The sequence below is a fragment of the Phyllostomus hastatus genome, unplaced genomic scaffold (assembly GCF_019186645.2).
Source record: "Phyllostomus hastatus isolate PE091 unplaced genomic scaffold, TTU_PhHast_1.1 phas_scaffold_78, whole genome shotgun sequence".
Lineage (NCBI taxonomy): Eukaryota > Metazoa > Chordata > Mammalia > Chiroptera > Phyllostomidae > Phyllostomus > Phyllostomus hastatus.
The window spans coordinates 44,437,527-44,455,255 of record NW_025334041.1 but is presented as its reverse complement, the minus strand read 5'-3'; the positions used below and the strand labels follow the sequence as shown (position 1 = coordinate 44,455,255).

General features: G+C 37.4%; 1 protein-coding gene across 1 annotated transcript in view; it reads left to right on the top strand.

Annotated features, from left to right (window-relative positions):
* Positions 1–17,729, top strand: part of CCDC146 (coiled-coil domain containing 146) — a 117,977-nt gene that overhangs the window by 98,906 nt on the left and 1,342 nt on the right. The window contains exons 10-17 of the mRNA XM_045828309.1: positions 216–386; positions 2,678–2,766; positions 2,859–3,023; positions 4,237–4,461; positions 6,192–6,420; positions 7,113–7,241; positions 13,759–13,896; positions 17,256–17,504. Coding sequence (XP_045684265.1) covers positions 216–386; positions 2,678–2,766; positions 2,859–3,023; positions 4,237–4,461; positions 6,192–6,420; positions 7,113–7,241; positions 13,759–13,896; positions 17,256–17,504 — 1,395 coding nt within the window. The remainder of the gene's footprint in view (positions 1–215; positions 387–2,677; positions 2,767–2,858; positions 3,024–4,236; positions 4,462–6,191; positions 6,421–7,112; positions 7,242–13,758; positions 13,897–17,255; positions 17,505–17,729) is intronic.

The window sequence follows — 17,729 nt, the reverse complement described above, 5'->3', positions numbered from 1 at the left end:
TGATAAGAAAAAGTTCTATCATGTTAAACATGTTATCATATTTGCACATTCTTTTATAAGATTAAACAATAACTGGAGCTAAGGAAGTAGAATTACTTAGTTTTATGTTTTAATAAAAGAAATTCTACATGGGAAATAAAAAACATAGTCTAAGATAATGACTGTATTGTGTTCTTCCAAAGAAATAAATCATAATATATTGTGTTTTTCAAAAGAAAATTTTATCAGAAGTTGAGTGTAAATTAATAGAGCAACAACTTGAGGAACAAAGCAAGCTTTTAAAGGAGCAAGAAAACGTGCGAGACATGGTACTCAACCTTGTTCGTGTGACTCAAGTCAAAATTGATGAGAAGGAGCAAAAATCCAAGGACTTCCTGAAAGCTCAGGTAATGCATTTTTGTAAGCATTCACAAATTACTACAAGAGCTCAGGGTAACCTCATTTTAACACAATGTTCATTAGAAAGCTGCAATTGTTAAGTCTCCTTCAAATTCCGCTGATGATACAGCTTCCCAAAGTAAGACTCAATGATGCCCTGAAAATTAGTCCCATTGTTTAATTAGCAGTAGTCAATAATCTAGAAAGACACAGAGCTAGATCAATCACAGTGAGCAGAAGACTTGAACAGATGACAATCATTAAGAATGTGGTGGACATGGCATACAGCTGCCCAGGCCACAGGTATCTCACATCCAACTGTGATTTGCCAAGGAACAACTCAAGAGCAGGTAGTATTAGACTGCTGTCCCTCCCAACGTCAGCAAGCCATCCTCATTTAAACCAATGTTATGATACCCTTAGTTCCTCCTTCCCCTGGTAACTTTCCTGGGCTCTGGACAAAGTACAAGAGCAGACCCAGTGCAACATCCCAAAACCAAAACAAAAATAAAACCAATAGCAAAATTAGCCCTACTGCCCTGCTAGCTAAAACTCTAATATTAGAACCATTTATTTCACTTAAAGATTATATCCAGAGGTTCCCTGTTAAAAATGAATATGATATAACTTATTGCTAAATTAGAAAACCTGAATTTACCATGTGGTCCAGATGTTGGTGGTTTCTAAATACAACCTTTGTTCTAATTCTGAGCAAGTATTTACACAGACTAGCAATTCTTCTTGTCCCCCAGAAAGAACTCACATCAAAGCATTAGCGAATTATGAGGTTAAATAAAGGTTTTGCAAAGAAGACTGAGGGAAATACCTACACCACACAACCCACAGCAAACTCTTCCAACTCCTCACTGTTTCTTTTTTCTACCTCAGGAGATTTGGGAAACTAATAGAAGTTTAGCATAGTTGGCCCAGTAGAATTCATGGGGTAGCTGGGTTTCCTAGAGTAAAGGAAGGAAAGGCAGTGGCGGGGGAGGAAGGGAGGAGGAAGAGAGAAGGTAACCTGAGAGAACATGTGGCAGAGAAGAGGAGGAGCAGGAAGAAAACAAGGAAAGGAGAGAGCACTGGGATCCTTGTTATAAGGAACAATGGCCTGTTTTACAAATTAGACAATTTTTAAATTAATCTCAAAATGATACATATATTATTTATGTGCCAAACCAAAACTCATTACTAAATGAACTCATTCTCATAAAAACACACAATTCTTTCTCTCGAAATAGGGAAATTGAGAAAGGAAAGATACTGTTTTTCTTAAGTATTCTTAGTGTGGGGAATTGGTCTGTTAAACATTAGCTGTAATAAACTGTAATTGTCATGAGACAACAGTCAATCTTATCATTTTATTTCACATGTCATCTACATCCTAAAAATAGACAAAAGGTGGAGGAAAAATCCAATGCTGCTATTACCTCCAAGATGGAGATGATGATACTCGATTTTTGCATCTGTTTAACTCTTCACACCTGGAGTCACTTAAATAATATTAGCTTCTTCCTGACTCCTGTTCTCACTGAGAGCAACATAGAATTGCTGCATGTCAATCGTGGCTCTAATGCCTAATTTCTTTTTAATCACCCATGGCAAATGGGTTTTGCTCTCACAGTCCTCAACAGAAGGCCAACAAAAACCATTTTCTCTGGTTTCTGTCAGCAAATACTTCATCTTTGAATGTGTGTCTTACACTAGGTGAAGGACCTAGCATCTTGACATTTGAAGAACATAGTGTGTTTAGACTTGGTATATTTTTAGGATTTTTAAACTGTAAGTGCTGACACAATATTCATGTGTAATCTGTAACATCTTCGTATGGCTGATCTCAGTATAGTGATGTATTGTGTAGGAAAACACACTCAATGTACAAAAGTATGTAAAAATGCTTCAAAATCATGCCTTGTCTCTTACAAAATACCACAGAGGATTCAGTTCATAATGTTTCCCAAAACCTATTACAAAGCCCCTTCCCTCATCTACATTCCACAAACTCCTCACTCACCCAGCCCCCCTTTTGGCTCCCTCAAAATTTCCCAGAACTTCTCCTCAAACCCATCCTGCCAGGCTCTTTTCTTTTCCTCCTATCTCGTTCTTCCACTTCCTTAATTAACCCTTTGTCCTAGCTAATGTGATTTAGTTCAGTTGGTAAGGCAATTTCCCAGTCTCCCCAGATCTGCACAAAGGATTTTTCTTAATGGATAGGAAAGAGATGGGGTGAGACTGTGAGTATTCATATGTTGGTGGTGGTGAACTTTTTAAAATTATTTCACATATAGTCTTTATATTTTAGCAAAAGTATAACAACATCGTGAAGGATATCAAAGCAAAAGATCTTGAAATCAGGATATACAAGAAGAAAAAACGTGAAATTCATAGGAGGTAAAAGAATTACATGATAATTTATCTAGTTAGGTGGAGGGAAAAACAGATCCTAATTTCACAAATTTCAAAAACACTTGCATTTTTCACAGACTCAGAGAGTTTGCTAAACTGTATGACACTGTTCGAAATGAAAGAAACAAATTTGTTAACTTACTTCACAAATCTCATCAGCAAGTAAATGAAATAAAAGAAAGACATAAAATGTCATTAAATGAATTGGAAATTTTAAGGAATAGTGCAGTTACTCAAGAAAGGTAAGTGTTATCATTATTGTACTTTCAAAGTGTTCTCTTCTGATTCTGATTCATTGAACTAAAAAATACTGTGGAGATTGTAAAATAGAAAATAATAGTCTTTTACAAAGCTAGAAAAGCCCTTACTCATCTGAATGTGATTCCTTATGCTTCTACTATTTGGGAGCTGTCTATTTAAGTAAATGAAAAATGATAATATATAACTATGTTTGCTATGCTAATTTTCATTTATTTAATTAGAAAAAAAGCACCAATTTGACAATTTGCATTTAAAGTTAAAAGATAATCAAAATGTTTATTAACCAGAATTCCCTGGCTATAGATTTGAAGCATCTAATGTGCTTGTGAAAGGTAGTTCCTTGGTTAAGAGAGGTGGCTTCTAGATTCAACTCCCAGCCCTGCTACTTCTCCTGCCGTGTGACCTCAGGCAAAATACCTTTCTGGGCTCACATTCCTTACCCATAAAAATTGTCCTTATTTTACAGAACTTTTTATTATTAAACCATGTAAAAATACTCAGAAATGCCTGGCAAATGTTTTTTTTTAATTTATCACTGATTGTGTGCCAAGATCTATTTGACTCTTCTACTTATATTTCAATATCTAGTCTACTGAGTCTATTTAATCTGAAATCTTTCTGGTGGCCATTATTGCCCAGTTTCCTTTTAAAAAGTTATTACAAAATGGGCCCTTCTGTGTATATAGTGGAGGGATGGGGGTAAAGGGAAGGAAGGAATCTGTATGCAAAGGAAAATCTAATTTCTTAATCAGGTTCTAATCCTACATGAAAGCAAAATATCATTTCTAGAAGCCATGCATTCATTTAGCATTTATTGTGAAGCTAAATTGAGACAGGTACTAGCTAAGTCCAGAGACAATTATCAGATATAACCATCTCTGCCCTTAAGAGAGCACAGTCTCCTGAGGACAACAGAGCAGTAAATAAACTACTATAGACTCTAGCTCTGACAAAGCAGGGCAGGAGAGTCTGGGGGCACAAAAGAAACCTGTCCTAATCTGACAGAGGGGGAATCTGAGACCTGGGAAGATTACAAGAATTCCTGAGAGTATCACATGATGAATATCACTACTACTACTATTGTCATTTCAAGGGATGTACTTAAAGTAAGAGCTACTTGATTCTGTGTTTTGAAGTCTTCATCGTTTCTAAAGAAACTAAGAAAAACTATAATCTTATTCATTTCCCATAAAGAAAGCTACAAAATTCTATGCTGAAACATGCCAACAATGTTACCATCAGAGAAAGCATGCAAAATGATGTTTGCAAAATTGTAGCAAAACTTCAGGAAATGAAAGAGAAGAAGGAAGCCCAGTTGAATAACATTGACAGACTTGTCCATATGATCACAATGATTGAAGAGGAGATGGTGCAGCTTCGCAAAAAATATGAACAAGCTGTTCAGTCTCGAAATGAAAGGTAAAAATCAGGAACCTACTGTGAGGACAAAGCACCCAGAGATCTTGTTTAGGAATGTTTCCCCATTTTCTTTTTTTTTTAAAGATGTATTTATTTATTTTTAGAGAGGGAAGGGAGGGAGATAGAGAGAGAGAGAGAGAAACATCAATGTGCGGTTGCTGGGGGTCATGGTCTGCAACCCAGGCATGTACCCTGGCTGGGAATTGAACCTGCGACACTTTGGTTCGCAGCTCACGCTCAATCCACTGAGCTACACCAGCCAGGGCCTGTTTCCCCTTTTTCTATCTTGACTTGACAGGGACTAGTAAAGGACATTTGACATTCAGGTTTTATTCGTTTGGTGGAGAAAGGTAGCTGTATGTTTTGCCTGGAAATAAGAAACTGCCCTTGTAAGAGAGACAGGCAAGAGTAGAGTTTGAGAAGTTACTTACTTGAAGATCAAAGTCCTTCCCAGATTACCAGTCAGGATGCTCTGATAACATCAAATTACTTCAGTCAAATTGACATAAATCTTTGGATTATGTACCTATTTTTGTGACAGTTTTTTTCATTTTATGATATTTATTCAGCCATTCTCCCAGTTCATTTTCTCAGCAAGTAAGTAAGACCTTTAGGAGTAGCATTGTTTCTTCCAGGCTACAATTATATCATTACTCAATTGCTGCTTTAGCAGTTTTTCCAAGTTTCTTGTGCTTTGAGAAATCTGGCATGTAACATTGCAGAGCCCCATAGCAATTATATGTGGTATCAGATTGTTTTCCATCAACCCTTAGTTGTCTTTTGTGTAAAGTGCTGGACCCTGAAGGTACAAAAAGAGTAAAGCATTGCTCCTGGTTTATATTTTCAAGAGAACTGAGATCATGAGAACCAATAAATGGCAAATGAAACAAAATACAGAGCTAAGATTAGCCAAATACAACTATGTGAACACAAGTTTTGAGGAAGAGAGAGAGAATTAGGGATGAACTCTAGGATGACGGATATGCACAGTGTGTGGGAAGAACTCCAGGGAGGTGAAGAATACCATTTTTCAAAGGGTTGGCAGGTGTTTTCTCTGGGGGGGTGTGGGGCAGTCTTCTTATTTGTCTCCTGGCACAGACCAAAGCATTTAGGCAGTGCACTGCCAGGCCCTGGTCAGATCTGTGGGGCTGGAATTAGAAATGTCTTACTTTGTTTCTTCCCCATATTCTCCTCAAGAAGAAGGGGTCTTTCCCCTGGCATTATTATAAATGATAGAATTTTGCCTGTTTATTAGGAAATTTGTGTTGGAAACAGTCAACTTTAAAAGAACCTAATGGTCTTGGCAAGTAACTTAGAACAAAATCACTGCAGAAATGCATTCCCTGGCCTGGGTACATCTGGCCAGCCCTTGATTGGCAAGTGTGGTCCAAGAAAAGGATCTGTGGAAAATCACGCTATGGGATCACCTTTGTTCATGCATGGGGAATGACATTCTCTCCCACCCCAGGAAACATTGGGGACATGCAGAGATATTGTGCCAGCCAACCACATGGTCAGCTCAGAGTTGAGATGCTAAAAACCGTCCCTCTCCTATGCCTCAAAATTCGAAGTGTGGAGTTTAACTAGAAAGCCACTGGTAAATATCTATTGTCTTCTAGAATTATGCAATGTTCATGTGTATTTTGCGCCCACATTCAGAGGGACCACAATAGCAGATGAAGCTGTGGCCTCAATATCCTCTCAACCTCTGCCTCTCAATTTGACTGTAGTGGTGTTCAGCTGATAGAGCGGGAAGAAGAAGTGTGCATTTTTTATGAAAAAATAAATATCCAAGAGAAGATGAAACTAAATGCAGAAATCGAAATACATGTCCTGGATGAAAAGATTCGATTCCTTAAATTGAAGATTGCTGAGAAGCAAAGACAGATTCATGTGACTCAGAAATTACTGCCCGCCAAGAGGTCCCTGGATGCTGACTTAGCAGTGCTTGAGATTCAGGTGGGAAAGTGTTCAGAGACACTTCTTGAGACCATTTGCTTTTCATTTTTCCTCCATTATTTGTCTGTACGTAGTGTAAGTTCTTACACATAAATCAAGCCAGGCTACTCCTGGAACCTGTAAGAACCCATGAGTTACAGGACTTGTTTCAAAAGACAGCGAGCACTGCTGCAGGGTGGAATCTGTGCTTTGAGTAGCTGAGCTACAGATGTCTTTTTCTCCCATGAAGCATTTTCTGCCTTTCCCAAAATGCACACCCTCCCAAATCTCAGCCCTATCTCAACTTTCTCACAGCTCCAAACTTCAATAATTTTACTACCACAGGCATAATTCTGTTTTTGGTGCTTGCTGGAAAGATCTAGCTCTCTTATTTTTAGTACTCTTGCCCTCTTGAGATTTTTGTTTGTTAATAATTGGCAGTCACATATAATCAGACTGCCTGTTAACCTGTTGTGAACTTCTGTTAACTGCCTTCTTTTAGGGTTAGTTGCAGACATCATCCTCACCGTACTGTGAGTGAGCAGAAACATCACCTAACGTCAAGTCCCAGCCGATAGGGCTTTAAGAATTGTCTTCCACCTCTGCCTGTGTCAGTCCTACTGAAAGATGCTAAAGACTCTGGGCTTTGTAATTTTAAGATTTATGAACAAGGGAGTTGCATTTAAAGTTAATGTTTTTTTCTCGTTTAATAGTTTTCACAGTGTACAGACAGAATAAAAGAACTGGAGAAACACTTTATAAATCCTGAGGGTAAGAACAGAACCCGCTTTATTCCAGGCAAAGATATGACTAAAGAAGAAATGATCAAAAAAATAGATGGGGTAAATATTCTTTCTTTTTTAATTTTTTTATTTATTAAATTTAATGGGGTGAAATTGATTAATAAAATTATATAGGTTTCAGGTATACAATTATAAAATACATCATCTATATATTGTATTGTGTATTCACCACATCAGATCAAGTCCCCCATCGTCACCATTTATCTCTGTCTCCACTCTCTTCTACCTCCCTGCAAACTGCTTTGCCTCTGGGAACAACCTTACTACTATCTGTGTCTATGACTTTTTTTTTTTTGCTTAATCCCTTTACCTTTTTTACCCAGCCCCCTAAACCCTCTCCTCTCTGACACTCTCAGTCAGTTCTCTATCCATGAGTCTTATTTCTATTTTGTTTGTTAGTTTATATTGTTCATTAGATTTTGCATATTAACCACTTATTAGATGTATCATTGGCAAATATGTTCTCCCATTCAGTAAGTTGTGTTTTCATTTTGTTGATGGTTTCCTTTGCTGTGCAAAAACTATATAGTTTGAGGTGGGCTACTTTGTTTATTTTTTCTTTTGTTTCCCTTGCCCAAAGAGATATATGAGGAAAAAATATCGCTACAAGAAATGTCAGAGATTTTACTGGCTATGTTTTCATCTATAATTTTATGGTTTCAAGGCTAACATATAAATCTTTAATTAATTTTAAGTTTATTCTTGTGCATGGTGTAAAAAGGTGTCTGGTATCATTATTAGCATGTACAAGTCTGATTTTCCCAACACCATTTATTGAATAAACTATATTTGCACCATTGTATGTTCTTGCTTACTTTGTCAAATATTAATTGACCATAAAGGCATAGTTTGTTTTGGGGCTCTCTATTCTGTTCCATTGATTTATATGTCTGTTTTTATGTCAGTACCATGCTGTTTTGATTACTGTGGTCTTATAATATAGTTTGATATCAGGTAATACAATTCCTATAACTTTGTTCTTTCTCAAGATTGCTGTGGCTCTTCAGGGCATTTTGTAATTCCATGTAATTTTTTGCAATATTTGTTTTAGTTTTGTGAAATGTGCCATTGGTATCTTGATAGGAATTTGTTGAATCTTTACATTGCTTTGGATAGTAAGGACATTTTAATAATGTTAATTCTTCCAATCCATGAACATGGTCTATGCTTCCATGTGTTTGTATCTTCTTCAGTTTTTTTCATCAGCATCTTAATGATTTTCCAAGTACAGATCCTTTACATCCTTGGTTAAATTTATTGCTAGGTACTTTTTTTGATGTAGTTGTAAATAGAATTGTTTTCTTAGTTTGTCTTTCAGATAGCCTGTTACTAGTATATTAAAATGCAACTGATTTCTGGACATTTCTTTTGAGTCCTGCTACTTTATTAAATTCATTTATCAGTTCTAATATTTTTTTTGCAAATCTTTAGGTTTCTCTATATACAGTATCTTATCTTCTGCAAATAACGAGTTTTACTTCTTCCTTTCCAATTTGGATGCCTTTTATTTCTTCTTATCTGATTGCTGTGGCTACAACTTCCAGTACTATGTTAAATAAGAGTAGTGAAAGTGACATCCTTGTTTTGTTCCTAATCTTAAGGGAAATTCTTGTAGCTTTTGCCCTTTGTGTATGATATTGGCTGTGGGTATGTCATAAACGGACTTTGTTACATTGAGACATTTTCCCTCTATTCCCAGTTTGTTGAGAGTTTTTATCATAAATGGGTGCTCAATTTTATCAAATGCTTTCTTGCATCTATTGATAAGATTGTGTTTTTTAAGCCCTGGCTGGTGTAGCTCAGTGGATTGAGCACGGGCTGCAAACCAAAGCATCGCAGGTTCGATTCTCAGCCAGGGACATTGCCTGGGTTGCAGGCCATAACCCCCAGCAACTGCACATTGATGTTTCTCTCTCTCTCTATCTCCCTCCCTTCCCTCTCTAAAAATAAATAAATAAAATCTTTTTTTAAAAAGTTAAAAAAAGAAATGTGTTATATTAAAAAAAAAAGATTGTGTTTTTACCCATCATTTTGTTTATGTGGTATGTTACAACTTGCATCCCAGAATCAATTCCACTTGATCATGGTATATGTTCTTTCTGGTTGTTTGTTTTTTGTTTTGCTTTCCTTGTATGTTCTTTTTAACATATTGCTGTATTAGGTTTGCTAATATTTTTGTTAAGGATTTTAGCATCTATGTTCATCAGGAACATTGGCCTATGATTTTCTTTCTTTGTAGTGTCTTTTTCTGGTTTTGGAATTAGGATAATGCTGGTCTCATAAAATGAGCTTGGGAGTCTTTACTCCTCTTGAATTTTTTTGAAAAGTAAGAGAGGAATAGATGTTAGTTCTTCTTTGAATGTTCAATAAAATTCACCTGGGAAGCCATCCAGTCCAGGACTTTTGAATGTTGGAAATTGTTTGGTTACTGCTTAAATTTCACTAGTTATAATCTGTCTATTCAGATTTTCTGATTCCTCCTGATTCAGTTTTGGAAGAAACATAACATAACATTGTTATGTTTCTAGGAATTTATCCATTCTGTTCAGATTGTCCAATTTGTTAGCATGTAGTTTTTTGTAATATTTTATTACAATTCTTTGTGTTTCTTTGGTGTTGGTTGTTATTTCTCCTCTTTCATTTCTGATTTTATTTATATGAGATCTCTGTCTTTTTTCTTGATGAGTCTGGTTAAAGGTTTGTCAATCTTGTTTATTTTTTCAGAGGACAAGCTCTTGATTTCATTGATCTTTTGTATTATTTTTTTAGACTCTATTTTATTTATTTTTGCTCTAATCTTTATTACTACTTTTCTTCTACTTGCTTTGGGCTTTGTTTGTTGTTCTTTTTCAAGTTCATTTAAATGTAAACTTAGATTGTTTATATGAGATTTTTCTTGTTTCTTGAGGTAGGCTTGTAATGCTATGAATTCCCTTCTTAGAACTGTTCTTGTGTCTCATAGATTTTTCAGTTTTTTGCTGTGATTTATGTCTAGTTTCATACCATTATGGCCAGAGAAGATGCTTGATATGATTTCTAACTTTTTTAATTTATTGAAACTTGTTTTGTGTCCTAACATGTGGTCTATGCTAGAAAATATTCCATGTGCACTTGAAAAGAATGTATATTCTGCTGCTTTGGGATGAAATGCCCTGAAGATATCAACTAAATCCATCTGATTTAGTGTGTTATTTAAGACTGCTGTTTTCTTGTTGATTTTCTGTCTGGAAAATCTGTCTGTTGATGAGAATGGGCTATTACAATCTCCTACTATGACTGTATTATTACCTGTCTCTCCCTTTTTGTTCATCAAGATTTGCTTTACATATTTAGGTGTTGCTACATTGAATGCATAAATATTTACAAGTCTTATGTCCTTTTGTTGAATTGCTCCATTTATCATTATAAAGTACCCTTCTTTGTCTCTTATTATAGCATTTGTTTTTAAGTCTATTTTGTCGGATATAAGTATTGCTACCCCGTATTTTTTTTACATTTTCATTTGCATTAAATATCTTTCCCCATCCCTTTACTTTTAGTCTGTGTGTATCTTTTTTTCTGAGGTGGGTCTCTTGTAGATAGCATATATATGAGTCTTATTTTCTTATCCTGTCAGCTACCCTATGTCTTCTGATTGGAGCATTTAAGCCATTTCCATATAGAGTAATTATTGATAGGTGCACATTTATTGCCATTTAATTTTTTAACTATATCTCCCTTTTTCTTCTTCCTCTTCTGATGATGATGATGATGATTCCTTTCCTCCTCCTCCTTCTCCTTCTCCCTCTTCTTCAGGAAGGCTATTTAACATTTCTTGTACTACTGGTCTGGTGGTAATGAACTCCTTTAGCTTTTTCTTGTCTGGGAAGCTCTTTATTTCTTCATCAGTTTTAACTGATGGCCTTATTGGGTAAAGTAATCTTGGTTGTAGGTCCTTGGCTTTTTCATCACTTTGAATATTTTATGCCAATTGCTTCTAGCTTAAAATGTTTCTGTTGAGAAATCAGTTGTCAGTCTTATGGAAGCTCCTTTGTAGGTAACAAGCTGTTTTTCTCTTGCTGATTTAAGATTCTCTCTTTTTCTTTACCTTTTGCCATTTTAGTTGTGCTGTGCCTTGATGTCAGCCTCTTTGGGTTCACCATGTTTGGGACTCTGTGCTTCCTGGACTTGTGTGTCCTTTTCCCTTCATGAAGTAAGGGAAGTTATCAGTCATTATTTCTTCAAATAAGATTTTGATCCTTTGCTCATGCTTCTCTCCTTCTGGTACCCTTATGTGGCTGTTGTAATGTTTATGTTGTCCTAAAGGTCCCTTAAACTATCCTCATTTTTTTAAATTATTTTTTAAATTATTTTTTTGCTGTTCTGATTGGGTATTTCTTCTATCTTGTCTTCTTAATTGATTATTTGATCCTCTGCTTTATCAAACCTACTGTTTATTTCTTCTTGTATATTCTTCATCTCAGATATTGTATTTTTTTATCTGACTGGCTATTATTTATGGTTTCTTTTGTAGTTCTTACTAAGTTCCTTGTTCTGACTAAGTTCCTTGAGCTTCCTTATAACCATTTTTTTAACTCTATATCTAACAAATTGCTTACTTCTATTTCATTTAGATCTTTTCCTGGAGATGTCTCCTCTTCTTTCATTAGGGCATGTTTCTTTGTCTCTCCATTTTGGCTGCCTCTTCTTGTTCGTTTCTATTTATTAGATAGATATGCTATGACTCCTACTCGTATAGTGTGGCCTTATGTCATAACGTTCTGTGGGACCCAGTGGCACTGTCTCCTTGATCACCTGAGTGATTGTTCTAGGAATGTTCTTTTTTGGGGTTATATGGGTCCTCCTATTGTAATTGAGTGTGATGTTATTTGTCCGTTCATGTGTGGGGTCAACCCTCAGGCTGGGTGACTATGAGGATCAACCTCAATCACAGTGTATAAGCTGCTGTGCTGGTGCTGACCACATGAAGTGGAATTCACCTCAGCAGGGTCTGGTGCCTGTCAAGATCTTCTTTTGTACATTCCACTGTGAAACTAAATGGATCTTGCTTTGATGTTACCTGCATCTGGCCTTTCAATGTGTTGGTTCTGGGGCCTCCTGGGAAGGACTCTGGGTCAGACCAATGTCAGACGCTGCCCATGACTGGCCCTGGGCAACATGTTTGGTGTTGCTAAGCAAGCCATACTTTGTGGCTCCCTCTGCTGTACCTGCATGTGCTCAGGAAGGACCAAGTTGCATATGAAAGCTGGCTTTTATGAACATCAGGTCTGAAGAAAGGTCAGCAAAAGTCCCAAGGAACTCTAAGATCCCAGGCAACTGACTCCAGCTCCTCAGCAGGGTTCTGCAGGGTGGGGCAGCAGGTAGACCAGGAAGTGTGGCTATTGCATTCCACTAAGCTGATGCCTTATGGAGGGGAGTGCTCCACCCAAGAAAGATGGTGTCTGTGGTGTGAGAGAGGGACTTGGCTCAGAAATCCTCATGGCTGTCCCTTCAGCTCTCTCCCAAGTCACAAACTCCAGTCTCTCCCTACACAACTCTAATCTGCTCTGCCCTTTTCCACTAGAGCCCAGGATAAGTGGCTGTGAACAAGATTTTGTGTGCTGGCCCTTTAAGAGGGCATCTGGGTTTCTAGGAGACTCCATCTCTCCCTGATGACCAGAATCCCCACTGATTTTCACAGCCAGATGTTATGTGGGTACCTCTTCCTGGCTCTGGCATTCTTAGTTGGGAAGTCCATTGTGGAGTTGAAACCCCACACTTCTCAGGATGAACCCCATCAGCTGAGATATTCCTCCAGAATGTTAGCCACAACCTTTGGGAGCAGAGCCAGCACTTTTACATCTCTGCCCTTCCTACCAATCTCAATGCAGTATCTTCCATAAGTCCTTCATTATAAGGCTTCTCTTCAGCTAGTCTTTACTTGGTTATTCAGGTTGATTGTACTATAATTTAGTTGTAATTCCAGTTTATTCCTAGGAGGAGGTGAGTGTAGTCTTCCACCTATTACACCACCATCTTGGATGCCCACTCTTTCTTAAAATAGTATCTATTTTCCCCTTGTTGTTCAGTGTCACAGATACCTGTACTAGTGTTTCATGTTATGTGAACAGATTTATCCCTCATTATTCTAGCCACTAATATAGTCCTTTCATTGTAATCTAGTAACAAAACCTAAGGTGGGCATTAAATACTTGCCCAAAAAAGTGAAAATTAAGTGGCTTCCAGATGCCCACCTTTGTATCATAGCCCAAAGGAGAAATTTTGGCATTTTGAAGGTATTAATTTGTCTTTCTGATAGTAGCACATCAGAGGAAGGGCAATGGAAGCTAAATGGAAGTAAGGGAGCCATTTTCTACCCTGAGGAGGAAGAATTTCTAGAACTATTTTGAGGGGATTGTGGCAGGGACAGTCATGACAGTCCAGCTCTAAAGACTTTCTAAAGATATCTTGACAACTACAAAAGTGTGTTTCTTGTTGAAGAGAGAAAATAGTGCTCTAATTTTTTGACTTGCATGACCTTTTACCCTCTTCCTGTTGCAATTGTTTTTGACTGTAGCTGGAACTGCATCTGGCCAAGAAGGAGGAACAGCTACTGGAAAAGGATTTCATCTATGAACAGGTGTCCCAGCTCTCAGAAAGGCTCCACAGCAAAACTCAGGCCAGCAAGGAGGACACACTGCTCTTGGCCAAGAAGGTCTGTCTGAGACCCTGCCTTCTCTCTTCTGCCCTTAATGCTTTATTATGGTTCATTTTCCATAGTCTGCTTTATTTACTGAGTGGAGCACTGGAGAAATTAGGCTTTATGACTAGAGAAACATAAAGATGTAGAATTAAAAATGTAAAGATGAGTCTTAGAGAATTGTTCAAAGTAAGTTTCAATCTTGTTCCTTGATTGATTGGCATTAGAGTGGGAAAACTTAGGTTTTTAAATGACAGTATACAAATTTCACTTAACTGGGCACCTACTCAATTATGACAATTATTATCTTTGTATTACTTGTGCCAAGTTAAATCTGTTTTAGTTCCTTGTGAATTGAAGACTTTACTTAAATAGCAGTCTGCATGGGAACTTCATGGAAACTCGGCTAGAACCCAGAAATGAAAAAAGACCATTGAAGACCACAACAGTCACATAAACATGGGCCTATTACACAATTGGGTGCAGTCACCACCAGGACCCACTAGTAAGGAGAAGCCAGTAACACAGAGCTTCCTAATTTCATAAATTTAAAATACTGTAACAAGACTGCTGATTCAAAGCTACAGGGTCAGACTGGGACTGCTAGAAGGTACCTTGAAAGGAGCAGCCAGCAGGTGAGAGGTTGGTAATAATAATGCAGAGGAGCCTTCACCATAGCGTGGTCAGAGGATCACCTGGCCTACATGCCCATCCTGGAGCATCCTGCTGTGACAGCACAGGGATCTTAGTTAGTCAGCAATACTTACATGCCATGTGCTCTCCTCATGCTAGGCATGGCAGCAGAAACAGAGAGAAAGGGGCACATTGTTCACACTGTGGAGTGCGGGACACAGGTAGGAAAATAGATCATGCTAATGCCCACACCTGACTGTGGACTCCAGAGGTCAGTGACCACTCCTCATTTTTCTTTGTTTCCCCAGTGCCCAGTGTGTACTAAACTCTAGAACAACATTTATTGAATAAGTAAACAGTCAGTCCTGTTCTAAATACAGTTCTGGCTCACTAAATAGAGGAAAGTGCTGTGTATCTCAAGCCTCCTGTGCCTTTCTGACCTGGCTTTTACACTTGGCTCTGATGACTACACCAGAGGATGACCAGTGCAGTGGCACTTGTACAGTTCAAACTTTACCTCATAAAATAAGAATGTCAAGACTTTTTAGGCTCGTGAACTTTAATTGAACTTAGCATGTCTGATGTTTCTTTAAATGTTGCCTTCCTTCCTTTTGCAAAATGAATTTCCTTTTTTTTGAGAAAGTTAGTTTTTGCTGAGGGCTGGTTTGTCAAAGCTGAGGGCAGAGAATCTCCTGAAGTCAACATTAACGCTGGAGAAATGCTGAGAGTGGCTGCTGCAACCGTATACATGGTCAGGAAGGTTCCAGTATAACTGAGTTCTAGCCAGTGATTTAGCTTCCCTCTCCTTTCTCCACCTTCCATGTTCTTTATCTAGATACTTTTTTTCATTTGAATTATAATATCTTCATAGTACCCAGAATTCAAAGGTAGAAAGATGTTCAGATCTCAAATCTGTGATTTACCAATGCTAGCAAGTGACCTTGAGAAAGATACATAAATGACCTTAAAACTGACTTTTCTGATCTGTGAAATGGGTGTCATATCAGCTACAGTTGTTGTAAACATTGCACAGTCAAGCAGAAGAACCCTAGCTTTTTGTGGGTGCTCAAAAAGAATGCATCTTTCCTAGACAACTTATGGCTTATCTTCTAATATTCCCACATGAACAGAAAGTGAAGAATCTCAGCAAAAACTTAATACCATCCTTTTTTTGATATGTAGAGAAGGAAGGTTGACCAGCTACACATGCATACATACAACACTCACATATGCAGAGACTGATTAACTAATGAAATTAGATAATGACTTACCCCTGAAGCTTTAAATATCAGTCTTTCATTCAGTGTGTGTTTCCTAAAAATTACTGCAGTGTAGAAGAGTTTAAAAAATTTATATTCCCTAAGGAGCTAAAGTGCATCCATAGTAATCAGTCATTTTCTTTTCAAAGGCAGGTAAGTCACTGGCAGCAACATTCCTCTAAACAAATGTGCACATAGACCAGTGTGTTCTCTATCTATTAGGAGGAGGAAATATTTCAAGGTTGGACATAGTTTTGGGGAGTTCCTATTCATGTCCCAATTTACCCTGGTTCAAAGGACTGAAGGATTAAAACAGACTAAGAATTTAGTCATTTGTTCATTTAGCAAATGTTCGATTTCAACTTTGTTTGGTTCAGTGCAATATACAGATCATGTAGCATAGAAATGTATACCTGAAATCTGTATGACCCTATGAACCAATGTCACCCCAATAAATTTAATAATAAAACAAACAAACAAATAAATAAATGATTTTGATTGGTGCCTCCTGTGTTCCAATTCTGGAGAGTAGGAATATGATGAATAAAACAAATAATCCTTGTCCTCATGAAGAGTACATTCTTGTGGGATGTCAGATTATAACCAAATAGTCAAATACATACATATCTAATACAATGTCAGTAGTGATACAGGACATAAGTTTAAAATAAAGCAGTCATCTGACAGTGTTGGCTTGTGGGGGAAGTCACCACTGAGCTCTCCACCATGGTTATGGCCACACTAAAAGGCAGTGCTATGGGCTAGAAAGCTTAGAAGAAACACCAGTTATAACTTTTCTTCTTTTTTGCCTTTTAAAATCAATTATTCTACTTGGTCCTATCTTTTCATTCTTTGATGATAAGTTGCAGATGTGAAATGGTGAACACACACACAACCAAAACATTCCATTCAAATTATTGGCCACATTTTCCCCAGTTCAGCTCATGCTTGCTTATGATCCCAGAAATTATGATCAATAATACAAACATGTTGAGATATTATAGCTCCTGTTAAAAATAATTTCAGATGCAGGACATCTGCTAGTTACCTTATATAAGTAAAATGTAACTATTAAAGATAGTTTTTGTCCTGCCAAACTTTTTCCACTGGATAAGTGATATATGAATAACATGGAAAAATTAGGCCAGAGCTTGGACATCAAGAACATTCTATTCCACTCTCCTTATCACCTCCTAGAAATAAAGAGGCTCAACTATTCCCCTCAATGCTATCTACCTGGACATATGGTAACTCAATGAGCATATGTCTTTCTTTCCTGCCTTGTCCTTATTTACACAACTAGGGTGTAGGGCTCAATCTCTGGGATCTCCTCCAATTCTTTTTTTCTAGAAATTCCCATTTAAACTCTCCTTCATTCAGGCAAGAATGTCCCCCACATTGTATACAGCTAGCAGCCTGCCATTTTCTTCAATTCTTCATGGAGTGTATACACGGGCTAAGCCTTGGGCTCTTTAATTCTAGATGAACAGCTACCAGAAAAAGATCAAAGATGCTACTGAAAAAATGATGGCTCTTGTTGCTGAGCTATCCATGAAACAAGCTCTGGCCATTGAACTCCAAAAGGAAGTCAAAGAGAAAGAAGACTTCATCCTCTCTTGCAATTCCAGGATAGAAAAGGGTCTGCCACTCAATAAAGAGATTGAGAGAGAATGGATGAAGGTACTTCGAGATGAAGAAATGTATGCCTTGGCCATCACTGAAAAGCATGAGGTATGTTTAGGCTTCTATATTGCATTTGTAAAAGTGGCCAGGAAGGGATATTTTTAGGGATTTCAATTCTCCCAAAATATATGAAAAATTTCCCACTCTATCATACCTAGTCCAAACAGTCAGAAAAAAGTTTTGGAGTTTTTAAAGATATTATGTGGACAATTCAAAGTACAATAGTCCAAAGCACTACAATATTCTCTGGAGAACATTTAGCAAGCACCGAGT